General features: G+C 48.9%; 1 protein-coding gene across 36 annotated transcripts in view; it reads left to right on the top strand.

Annotated features, from left to right (window-relative positions):
* Positions 1-12,683, top strand: part of APBB2 (amyloid beta precursor protein binding family B member 2) — a 379,613-nt gene that overhangs the window by 355,273 nt on the left and 11,657 nt on the right. For 26 of the 36 annotated variants that reach the window (XM_060417042.1, XM_060417035.1, XM_060417054.1 and 23 more), the window contains 3 exons: positions 10,324-10,438; positions 11,049-11,136; positions 11,908-11,991. In XM_060417042.1, coding sequence (XP_060273025.1) covers positions 10,324-10,438; positions 11,049-11,136; positions 11,908-11,991 — 287 coding nt within the window. Of the gene's footprint in view, positions 1-44; positions 702-10,323; positions 10,439-11,048; positions 11,137-11,907; positions 11,992-12,683 lie in introns of those variants that run through there. The other 10 variants (XM_060417047.1, XM_060417044.1, XM_060417048.1 and 7 more) reach the window with 3 other exon arrangements.

Genomic DNA, 12,683 nt, shown 5'->3' with positions numbered 1-12,683 from the left:
ACAGCCAAGTTGGGAAATAAGATGGAATGTCAGCGCTTAGAGTCAATGTTAACAGGACTGTGGTAAATAGCGGGTACCTTGTGAATGCTAACGTGTTGTTTCTGCTCTGTTCCCTCATGCCTTCCCGGATTCAGAGAGAGGTAACCGGCGATTTTCTCTTCTCCCCCTCTTTGTGCTGTCTTCAGTGTCTAGAAAAGCTCATTTGCTTTCTTCATGCCCTTCTCACCTTCATCACAGCCATCGCTGTCTTTGCAAGGTGGAACTTCATTTTAACTTTTTCTCATCATCAGTGTTATGTGTCCTGCTTTCAAAACAGTGTGGATGTGGCTCTGGGGCCGTGATCCTCTGCTGCTTGACCCTGTCTGGGGAAGGTGATGGGCAGAGCCATGACTTGGTCCCTCTCACTGCTAGCTGAGCAGAATCTAGTCAGCGTGCTGGGGAGAAGACATGATAGAAATAGCAGGTTAGGTACCAGGTTGCGTAAGGAGGCTTTTCGTGCTTTGTGAAGAACTAATACTAGGACTGGCCTGTTAGGACTTCTCCATAGAGCTTTGTTGGTAAGGTTTGACTCTAGGACGATAGCCAGAGGGACTGACTCAATTTCAGGCTGGATTATTAGCTAAAATATATGGAATTCTTCTCCTCTCTTCTCACATCTAGAAGAACATACCGATGGAAAGGCTGCACCTCCAAAATGAAAGGTATTTGTACCTCAGATGCGTGTATTTTCAGTACTCTGAATGTCAGCCTGACCATTGGCTGATTGGGGGCTTTTAAGCTCCATGATTCCTCAGCTCTGTCACTTCATAAAAGCTCCATTTCTGATGGAAGGAGAACCTTTGGGAATTTTTCCTGTTGAAAGAATGATTGTCAGTACTGCTTGGCAAAGTGAAGAGACACCAGCGACAGCCCCTTTGCTTGCTCCCTCGGGGGAGGAGGGGCTGAGCTGCAACCGGCAGCCACTTCCTCCTTTAGGATGAGCTGCAGTCGTTGCTTAGCGGCCCGAGGGAAGGGAGACTGCACAGGCTGGGTGGTGACACTTCCAGGGTCAGTCTCCCAGAGGGCATGCTTAGGAGATTTGGGGAGCTTGATTGACTTTCTCACGCCTTCTGAGGAGACCCTGGCCCCGGGAGGTGGTGGAAGTTTCTGGAGGATGAGAGCATGGGTTTGGATACCAGCTCCCTGGCCTAAAGTTCCCACTAAGTCTTGTGGGAGCCAATGGTGAGAATGTGTTCACACGTTTGGTAGGTCCTGCCGTCCGGGTTTATTCAGGGCTCCTCTCTGGGAACCAGTGCTCTGAATATTAGCAGCAAAGGCCATTCTAGAGAGGGCTACAGACTCTGGTTTGCCCGCAGCACCTGTAGCATTTATTTGCAGGTGGTCGCTTTTCAGACTTGCTGGGTGCGCAGTCTGTGTGTCTCATGAAAGCACCTGGTAAAGAAAGGGTTCCCCGTGGAGAATGTGTGTTTACGCAGGTGATGAGCTGCTGCAGTGCCCCTTTCAGAGTTTACAAACTTAACATCTTCTTAAGTTTGCAAAGAAAGTTGAGTTTACCAAATCGGAGCCTGAGCTTTGTGAAATTAGTAATGCCTGCATATGGTGTGTGTGCTGCTGGGCGAAATAAGAAAAAATCAAAGTGGCTCGTACATGTATGTAGCCAGTATGTATGTGTAACCTCCTGGATTAATTAGCCTTTTAGGAGGAAAGCGTTTCTCATCCCATTTCCTTCTCTTCCTTTCCCCAAGCCCCGAGAACAATAGTTTCAAAGTGCAATAAGAAAATAAGAGCCGTTAGGCAAAGAAGAGCAGGCAGCCTTGAAAACAGGACTCCTCCTTTTAGGCCCTTTGCAGGCGAGATGAAGAGAGAAAGCCTCTTATCATAAAGGGCTGGATTTGGAATGTTTGGACCAAATCTCCCTGCTGCTCTTTTGTCCTTGTTTGCAGGTGGGACCTGTCCTCTGCAGTGGTAACAACTCTGTTCGCTTATCGCCTCTACAGAAAGACAAGCTGGGAGGAAAGGGTCTTGGGAACCTTTCAGCAAGTGTTATTATATTTGTACCTCTGCAAAGATTTATTAAAATGTCCTTTGTGGATAAGGAGACAGTAGGAGACAGTATTTCAAAGTGGACCTTTTTTTTTTTTCTTTTTACTTCTTTTTCCTTATTTATAATAACAACAAATATTATTCTGTTTCCTCCATGTGCCAGCGTGTGTCAGACATAACGTGTATTTGACCTGAGCGAACATGGGTTATATAAAAGACTTTACCAAATTGTGGAGACTTCGTCAGGAGTGCTAACAGAAAAGATTTAGCAAGAGACTGAATGGCAGGGAATCTGACAGAAAAGAAGGGAGAGAGCTACTGCCATCTAGGCTGTCGTGTGCGGGACTAGGGCAGTTCCAGAAAGCAGAGCCCAGGCCCGTAGGCACACGTTGTGGGGAGGCAAGTTTTCATTCATCATTAAGAGAAAATAATGTGTTGGTTTGTGGGAGCGTCCCAGTAGTGGAGCTCCTCCTGATCTGTTAAGTAAGTGAGGTTTTATACCACTGATGCATTCTAAGTACCACCTGTCTGGGTTGCTGTAGAAGGAGGGAAGAAATGTTAGCCTGGGTAACCACTAAGAGGTCAGTCAGTTCAGTCGCTCAGGCATGTCCGACTCTTTATGACCCCATGAATCGCAGCATGCCAGGCCTCCCTGTCCATCACCAACCCCCAGAGTTCACTCAGACTCACGTCTATCGAGTTGGTGATGCCATCGAGCCATCTCATCTTCTGTCGTCCCCTTCTCCTCCTGCCCCCAATCCCTCCCAGCCATCAGAGTCTTTTCCAATGAGTCAACTCTCCACATGAGGTAGCCAAAGTACTGGAGTTTCAGCTTTAGCATCAGTCCTTCCAAAGAACACCCAGGACTGATCTCCTTTAGAATGGACCGGTTGGATCTCCTTGCAGTCCGAAATCAGATTGATTATATTCTTTGTAGCCAAAGATGGAGAAGCTCTATACAGTCAGCAAAAACAAGACCGGGAGCTGACTGTGGCTCAGATCATGAACTCCTTATTGCCAAATTCAGACTTAAATTGAAGAAAGTAGGGAAAACCACTAGACCATTCAAGTATGACCTAAATCAAATCCCTTATGGTTATACAGTGGAAGTGAGAAATAGATTTAAGGGCCTAGATCTGATAGATAGAGTGCCAGATGAACTATGGACGGAGGTTCATGACATTGTACAGGAGACAGAGATCAAGACCATCCTCATGGAAAAGAAACGCAAAAAAGCAAAATGGTTGTCTGGGGAGGCCTTACAAATAGCTGTGAAAAGAAGAGAAGTGAAAAGCAAAGGAGAAAATGAAAGATATAAGCATCTGAATGCAGAGTTCCAAAGAATAACAAGAAGAGATAAGAAAGCCTTCCTCAATGATCAAAGAAATAGAGGAAAACAACGGAATGGGAAAGACTAGAGATCTCTTCAAGAAAATTAGAGATACCAAGGGAACATTTCGTGCAAAGATGGGCTCGATAAAGGACAGAAATGATATGGACCTAACAGAAGCAGAAGCTATTAAGAAGAGGTGGCAAGAATATACAGAAAAGGTCTGTAGATGCCTCTTAAATTCCTTTTGAAGAGGGGTAAGATCATAAGCAAGTTTTCATTTACGGAAGAGTTGCAAGGGGAGGGATTTAGGGAAAGGGTGAGCAGTTCTGTCTTGGCAGCTTTTTAATGGAACCCATTTGAATAAAAAATCATTGATTCATTCATTCTATACAGATGGATTAAGCCCCTGCAGGGCGATTAAAATGCTGTTCAGCTGAGAACAATAAAAGCACTCTTTTGTCTTTTCCCTTTGCCATTAAGAAATTTGAGGCTGTTGTGTAATTTGAGGCTTAGCACTGACATTTTTCCCTGACAGAACTCACCGCTGGTCCGCTGGGGGAGTAATTACTGGGGAGAAGAGCAAAAGAAGAGGAACAAAAAGAGCTGGAAACACAAAGGTTTCCGCTAACGGTGAAAGTAGCTGATTCCTGGTACACCCTTCTGTTACAGTTTAAGGAGGAGACACAGCTGTGAACCTTCCACTTCCTGGTTGATGGAGGAAATGCAGTGATCCCCTGACTGCAGGAACCAGGCGAGGCGGAACTCCAGAAGGGACTCGCTCCCGGAGAAAGCTGCAGCAAAGAGCAGAAGTGGTGCTTGCTGCTCAGTGTCACACACAGTGTCTCAGACAGACAGGCAGCTTGGAGAATGTGTCCGAAAAGACAGGAGCCTGTTCTGACTGGACCTCGGGGGTCATCTGAGCCAGATTTGTGGCTTTATGGGTGACCATGCCGAGGCCCTGGAGGAGGCATGACCCGGGGGGCGGGGGCAGGGAGCAGAGGGGCATGGAAGCCAGCCCGAGTGCCGCTGGCAGCTCTGAGACGCAAAGTCGGGGACAGGAGAGACACTGAAGGCGCACAGGGGAAGACGCTCCCACAGTGCGCTACAGCAGGCTGACCGCACCCTCACAGTGTCAGAGCCCCTGCGGGCCCTGTTCGGCTGGGTGAGAACCACCAGCTCGGGGGGCTCTTCCCTCCCCAACCCCCGTCCGTGGTGCTGGGCTGATTGATCAGGAATACTGTAATGGAGGCTGGTAATTATGGCAATTTCTTGTCCCCTCGGGATACAGGAGAAGCTCTAGAAAATGTTAAGGCGATGTTACACATGGGCATAAGGACGTTTAGGATCATAGCACCGATCAGAAAAAACACCTGAAAGGCTGAGTCAGGCCCTGTCTTAGTCAACGTGAAACTGGGTGTGCGTCATTGACTGTCCTTTGAGAAGCTCCAGAGTGAGAAGTTTAAGAAAGGAGAAGGAAGGGCACTGCATTGTGGTCTCTCAACTGCTTCGCTCTGAAGCTGGGACCCAAACGCCATTCTCCAGGGGATGGCCCGAGAGGCCGAGGTCACCCCAGACCTCCATGGCGCTGGCTGACTGGCCTGCCTCCTGCTGTTCAGCCTCTGTGGCCCTGGGGACGTCTTCTGAAACCCCTTCCTTTGGGTCTTTGGAGCCAGCCTGTCCTGGGCTTTCCTCCCTCCCAGCAGCCTTTTTTCATCCTTTCATTGGGCCCTTGGCCTCAGATAGGCCTTCACGTGCCTTTCCTCCTAAGGTCCAGCCCTTGTTTTGTGTTTTCTCACGCCCTACCCTTTCATCTGCTTCTCTGTCTTCAGCTGCCTGCACCCCCGACTCCACCCGGCCAGCTCCAGACCTGGCCTCAGCTCAGGGACTGAGTGTCCACCTGATCAGTGGGCCCCCAAACACCTCACACATCTTGTCCAACCTGGAGCTCACCAGCCTCCTTTACTAGATCCTTCCCTCTCCCCTCCCCAGGGTGAGGGCGCTTAGTTTTCCCAGCAGGGACTCCAGAGCTATTCCGGATTCTGCCTCTCATCTCCCACACCCGTGAGTCCTCCAGGCATCCGTCTAATACCTCTTACCCATCTGTCTCCTCCACCTCCCCTTGACCCACTTTGTTCTACCAGAAGCAACTTTTTAAAACACATGTCAGATGGGGTCTTGTGTCATATGACAGACTTGATGGCTCAGAGTAAGAGCCAGATTCCTGCCAGGACATGGTGCAGCCTCCCTGCAGCCATGGACCCTCATCGCAGTGCCAGGGGTCATGCCTAGGACTAGGAGTTCTTCCAAACCCTCTGTGGGCTTGCTTACCTCTGTGCCTTGCTCAAGCTCCTCTGAGTGTTCCTTGAACCATCGCTGCCCTCTCACCCTGGGGAGTTCCTGGTACTTAGAGATGCAGCTTAGATCTCACTGAGCATCTCTGTCACTGAACAGCTGGCTGCCTAGGCTGGCGCCTTGTCTGTTTGTGTTTGCATCTCTGGCGTGTCATAGTGGCTCAGAAGGTGTTTGAGGAAGTGAACTGAATATTACTTTTAAATGTAAGTTCTTATACCATATCATAATTTGGTTAGAATGTAAAGCCTACTGGCAAGTGTATTAGTTTTATATTGCTGCTATAATAAATTACCACAAACTTAGTGGCTTAAAGTCACACAGATTTATTCTCTTATAGTTCTGGAGATCAGAAATCTGGTCTTAGAGGTGAAAAATCATGGTGTCAGCAGGGCTGTCTTCCCACTAGAGAAGGCTTCCCACTTTTCCAGTCTTTAGAGGCTGCCTGCCTGCCTTGGCTTGTAGCCCTTGTGCCTGTTCTTTATTGAGAATTCCCTTTGTAAGGCAAGTGCCTCCTCTTTCCCTTGTGTGTCAGGCCCACCCAGATAATCCAGGGTCACAGCCCCAAATCAGAATCCTTCACTCAGTCCCACCTGCAGAGTCCTCTTTGTAAAGTCATCTATTCACAGACTCTGGGAGTTAGGATAGGAATGTCTTGGGAGGGTCGTTATTTTATCTATAGCTGCAGCCATTTTCAGAAATCAGGTGCTGAAAAGGCAGGATTTTACAACAACCAGTTAATAGGTATTTGGATTTCATTCTGAATAATGATGAGATTAGCTCAGCCATTTATTTCTATCACAAGAAGGAAGTTGTTCGACTTGTCTGTGTTGCAGGCCTGAAAGTGAATTCTTTTTTTTTTTTTTTTTAAGATTATTTATTTGGCTATTTTGGGTCTTAGTTGCAGCATGTGGGATCTAGTTTCCCTGATCGGGGATCGAATCCAGGCCCCCTACACTGGGAGTGCAGCGTCTTGGCCACCGGGGAAGTCCTTGAAAGTGAATTCTTACAAATCCTCATTCTTGGGACTTTTTGCTCTTTTAGGGTGACTTGGGATATGTTTCATGGCAATTAAATAGAGACATGCAAATCTCCTGACCCCTCCACAGGAAAGAGATGAGGGAACTTGTTTTCTCTTGGGAGGTTAAATTACCAACAGATTTCTGCCTCCCTGATCTATTAGCCTGGTACCTAGGAGGGAACAGGAAAAGACAAAGCTGGTTTTTTGTGTTTTTTTTTTTAAAGTATCAGAATGCCCCAAACAGAGCCTGCGCTGCTAAGCTGCCCATTTGGGAAAATGTGGGTCAGATGGTCGCCTTAGACCTTAATCACTTTCTCCTGAGCCAGAAGAAGATGAAGATTAATAATAATAATTTAAAAAAATTACTCCTGTGGGGTTGCATCTGAAGCGTGATGGGAATGATCCATTGCTTATCGATCAGGGCCTGCTTGGCCCTCCCTGACAGTGGCCTGACTACACTCATAGGCCAGCCAGCAGTCGCAGAGAGCAGGATGGATCTTGGATGCTTACATCATAGATTATCAGAGCTGGAAAGGAACCCTGGAGAATTCCATCTTTTTTTTACTTCATGCCCGAGACTGTATAGCTCAGTGAAATCAGGAATGGGACTAGAAGTTGGGGTGCCTGGGTTCTGACCCGTTGCCCTCTGGTTGTCCCTTCCTCTCTCAGAGAGGACAGATGCTGGTGAGGTCTCTACTAAAGGTGGGATATAACAAGCTGTAATCCTTTGTGGTCCAGAACGCAGATCCTTTCAGCATTCAGACACAAGCAAGGTGCTAGGGGCCAGAGGGCCAGAGGGCTTTCGAACTGGGCCATGCGGAGTAGATGGTGTAGTGAGCTGCAGACTGTGCCGGAGGGCACACGGTACATACCTGGCCAGGCAAGGGGAGGTGCTGTGAGTGGACACGGGGACCCAGCTTGCGGGGGCAGAGGGGAGAGCTGCTTAGCTGGACTGAGGATGCTGGAAGAGTTGGTGGGACAAACTTTGGAACTCCAGAAACCCAGACAAACTTTTTTGGACTTGCCATGGGTGACCACAAGAACTTCAAAGACTTAGCATCAGAAAAATGCTGACTGAACGTGGAATTTTGAAGGAGGAGAGCAGTGTGTGGTGAGACACTATGTGTTATCACTTTAGGAACTGTCCAGAAAAGAGAAGTAGCCAGAAGGAGGCAGGCCTGAAATGACTTCCCTCGAGCATGGTCTCCAGCGAAAGTGGTGCCTTCTCGTCGCTTCTCGAGCCACGTGCTACCCCGATGGGGCTGGGACCAGGGACGGCCTCGGAGCACAGCGTGGGGCAAGGCTGTCTGTTCGGTCGCTCAGTCACGTCCGACTCTTTGCGGCCCCACAGACTGCAGCACGCCAGGCCTCCCTGTCCATCACCAACTCCCAGAGCCTCCTCAGACTCATGTCCATCAGGGTGGTGATGCCATCCAGCCATCTCATCCCCTGTCGTCCCCTTCTCCTCCTGCCTTCAGTCTTTCCCAGCATCGAGCTCTTTTCCAGTGAGTCAGTTCTTTGCATCAGGTGGCCAAAGTATTGGAGTTTCAGCAAGGCTGTGCTTACCCCCAAAGTCTGGGCCCAGCTTCTCACGCAGACCCACCCTCAGCCTCAGTATCAGAGCAGCGATTCATACCTCTGACCACGGGCCAACTTTCTCGACGGATAATAGGGTGCATGCTTCTTGCCCTGTGCTTGAGAGAGGGGGGCACTCAGTACCAGTTAAAGCCAGGCCCAGAGACTGGGTATTGAGGGTGAATAAGGCACAAAAGGAGAAGGCAATGGCACCCCACTCCAGTAGTCTTGCCTGGAAAATCCTATGGACAGAGGAGCCTGGTGGGCTGCAGTCCATGGGGTCACACAGAGTTGGACATGACTGAGCGACTTCATTTTCACTCTTCACTTTCATGCATTGGAAAAGGAAATGGCAACCCACTCCAGTGTTCCTGCCTGGAGAATCCCAGGAATGGGGGAGCCTGGTGGGCTGCCATCTATGGGGTCGCACAGAGTCAGACACGACTGAAGCGACTTAGCAGCAGCAGCAAGGCACAAATCATCTTCACGGAACTTCAGCGGGGTGTGGGGAAGACAGAACTCACAAGCAGACACTCATGGTACTCAGTGGTGGGTGTTACGTGTGCAAGGAGCACGCTAGCACTGGACAGGGTGCTCACCCAGCTTCATCCAGGTCTTCAGCTATGGCCAAAGCCTGGAGACGATGTGAGCAAAGGCAGGGAGGCGAGACCTGCCTAGAAATCCTGAGCACTGGCAGGGCTGGCAAGGAAGGGGTGGATTCGAGACACTGTCAGGAGGGAAATAGGCTGAATGGGGGGGTTGGGTACAGAGTGCGGGGGCTAGGAATGGCGGGGCGGGAGTCAGGACGGCCCCTAGTTGTAGTATGGAGGGCACCAACTGCGATGGAAGCTGAGGTCACGGGAAGGTGGAGCAGAGCAGGTCTGTGGGCAGGTGTGCACAGGTGGAGATTCAAGTGCCTGTGGGTGGCTAGGAGCCGCTGCAAGGTGGCCTGGGGCACAGCAAGGTGATGGGACAGGCTTTTCTGGCCAGGCCTTCACAGTGGCCAGTTGCCTTCAGCCGATAGATTCCTGTTCATTCCCGAAGAAGCCAAATCATTGTTGGGGAAAATCTGTCCTAGTTTGCAAGAACATCACCAGCTCTTACATTGAGAAGTGATTAATAAATTCATCTGTGGTTATGCCTACAAACAGGGATCCAAGCTTAGCAACACCTGCCAGGAAATTACTGTGATCCATTACCAGATGGGGAAGTATGAGCGTTTATTTTTCATAAACCTCTGATCTTTTAAACTGTTGTCCTCAGTAACAGCAGTGAGAAATGTAGTTGTGTGGCGTGGTTCTTTGAAGCCAGATCATGTCACAGGCACTGTCCTTTCCATCAGTAAAGGAGATGCTGAAATCCAGGGCCAGCTGCAGGCTCACCGCGGAGTCTAAGCTGACAGTTTATGGGGTGATGCCACCGCCACCACCCCGAGCCCTGGAGTGAGAGGCGTGATTAGCAGAATCAAGTGCCTTTGACGGGACTTCGGCCTGTGGCGTCCTTCCGTGTCCCTGTGACTGCCTCTCGGCCTCTCCGCAGCCGTGGGTCGGGTCCAGTCTCCGGGCACGTGCTTACATGTCGGAGCCTGTTTTGCTTCTGCTACATTACTGTGTGTGTCTCAGTATCGCGCATACAAATTCATGCTCCTCTCAAGCCTGCGTTCTGTTTTGTGATCATAATATTTATAACCATGACATTTGTTGTTACTAGATAGAAGGTTCCCATAAAGTTCAATTTTCATTATGTGCTGTTCATTAAGATTCCAGAAGCTCAACAGACAGAGTCTGGGGAACATTGTAGTTATTTTAGTCAGAAATGAATTCCTCACATCCATACAACTGTTCCTCTATTTGCGGTGGCTGTTGACATTTATTTTTTTTAAACCACTGCATATTCTGTTTACCTCTGACACGCTGGCTTCTAGCTCAGTTAACATTCATAACTAGAATGTGTGTTGTAAAGGTTCCTCATTCTAATGGACTGATAAACTTTGTTTGCACAGAGATTTTGCTTATGTAGCAAGAGATAAAGATACAAGAATTTTGAAATGTCATGTATTTCGATGTGATACACCAGCAAAAGCCATTGCCACAAGTCTCCACGAAATCTGTTCCAAGGTAAGGTGGGTCAGGGCAGAGGAGTTCAACCCACTTTTTTTTTTTTCTCACTGCTGAGCAAGGAAAGGGGTGTGGAAGGACGGGAGTCGGCACATTCAGGTCAAGCTCTGGGAGAAGCACGCCAACCACCAGTCCTCCCAGCGTGGTTCATACTCTGTCTGATGTCAGCTATTGCTCTAAATGGCGCTTCACCTACAAAGGGAGCATGGCCTCAGTCCCTCCCACAGTCCGGTGGGTCTAATAAGTCGAGAAGTGGCCATGTGCCAGCAGCGGGGGGTTACCACTTAATCTGTGTTCCTCTGATGGCTGTGGGCCCGGAGGTCTACAAAAGACCAGGGTTATTGTGGGGCTTGTTACGTTAGAGATGGAAGAGGAATGCATTCTGAACAGTCAGGAGAATGTCAGTTACTCTGAGGTACCGTCACTTACTATTCCCCCCAGAGAAAAGGGCACAGTTCTCAAAATATGCAGCTCGGAGATGGGGGTTGGGGGTCCAGCAGTGGACTAAAGCCGGTTTAACTTGAAAATGAAGCAGGCACTCCACTGCCTGGAACAGCTGAGGTCACAGGGTCCATAACCACGAGCCAAAGCTACGTTTTCTCTTCATTAGATTATGGCTGAACGGAAGAATGCCAAGGCCCTGGCCTGCAGCTCCTTACAGGAAAGGACTCACGGGAACCTTGACGTCCCCCTGCAAGGTAGGTCCGCCCCCCACCACCTTGGTGCTGGCACTCCACGTCTGAGTCACCAAACGCAGGGTCTCAGACATGTACATGTCGAGTGTCCCTCAGAACCACGCTGGACCCACCAGACCCAGGCTGAGCCTGCACTTGGGGCCTTGAGTGTGGCTTAGAGCTGACTTTATGTCAACAGGGTTAGGTACTAAGAACCATGATGAGTTTTGCTGTTGGACAAAATTAAAGACAATTACCTTTAGTGGCTTTGTAACTCATGTACAGCCTGGGGTAAGGACCAGCTAGTTTAAAAATATGTGGGTTGATATTTTGGGGAGCTCTGTTTAGTCACTTCTCCTGTCTCTGATTGTACCCCTTTGTAATTAAATTTCCTCCGGGCATCAACCTCCCCTAATAAACCAAACACCCAAAGCTGCTACTTAGCATACTTCCAAGAGACCATCACAGCTTAACACATAGATTCCAGTTCCTTCTTTCAAATGCTTACCTACCTAGAAGTGAAAGGTGAATGGAGTTTCTTTTAAGCTTTTTATTTTCTATTGTATATAGCCGATTAACAAGGTTGTGATAAGTTTCAGGTGCACAGCAAAGCGACCCAGCCATACACACACATGTATCCATGAAAGGTGAAGGGGACTTTGATTGATGGCCCCAGTGTCGGGCAGAAGAAGTGGCTGTTCTTATAGAATGATAGTCACATTCACCTCTAGAAAGGCAGGATGTTATGTGTATGTTGGAACCTTTGAGAAAGATGTGTTGTTTTCTTCCCTGTAGTAGATTTTCCAACACCAAAGACTGAGCTGGTCCAGAAGTTCCACGTGCAGTATTTGGGCATGCTACCAGTGGACAAACCGGTCGGTATGTGAAACCTTCACAGTCTTTCCACTTGGCAAGTGTTTGGTGTTCACCTTCCCATGAGGGTGGCATCTGCTCTTTCACTCCTTTGCTTTGTCTTGAACCAGATCCTCACACTGTCACCAGCTAGAGCACACAGCAGTCCTGGTCAGAGAGCAGTGCAGGGCTTTCCTGGTGGCTCAGTGGTAAAGAATTCACCTGCCAGTGCTGGAGACACAGGTTTGATCCCTGGTCCAGGAAGATCCCACATGCTGCAGAGCAAAATAAAATTATAACAAAAGAACAGGATGGGCAGACTAAACTCCTTCGACTCATGGTCCCAGAATATAGGGACTTGAATGAAGAGGACCTGATTTCTCATTCACCCAACAGTTCAGAGGTGCATAAGCCAGGGCTGTGGAAGGGCCCTGCTGTTTTGAATCAGAGCATCTGTCTCAGACCGGGGCATCTGCTTCAGTCCTTGTCAAGTGCTGGGCGGGGACGAGGGCTGAGGGAGCCCTTCTGCTTTCCCATCAAGGTGTGTCCTAGAAGTACACCCAGCATCAGCAGTCAGCTACATTTCATGGCTGGGATTTAGTTGCTTAGCCATACCAAGCTGGAAGGAGTCTGGGAGATGTCGCCTTTTTCTGGATTAAAAAAACGGCTGTGGAGAAATCAGAACCCTCATGTACTGCTGGGGTGAATGTAGAATGGCG

Source organism: Ovis aries, chromosome 6 (genome assembly GCF_016772045.2).
Source record: "Ovis aries strain OAR_USU_Benz2616 breed Rambouillet chromosome 6, ARS-UI_Ramb_v3.0, whole genome shotgun sequence".
NCBI classification, from domain to species: Eukaryota; Metazoa; Chordata; class Mammalia; order Artiodactyla; family Bovidae; genus Ovis; species Ovis aries.
Note: the sequence above shows the minus strand (reverse complement) of the source record. Positions and strands in the feature narration are given on the sequence as shown.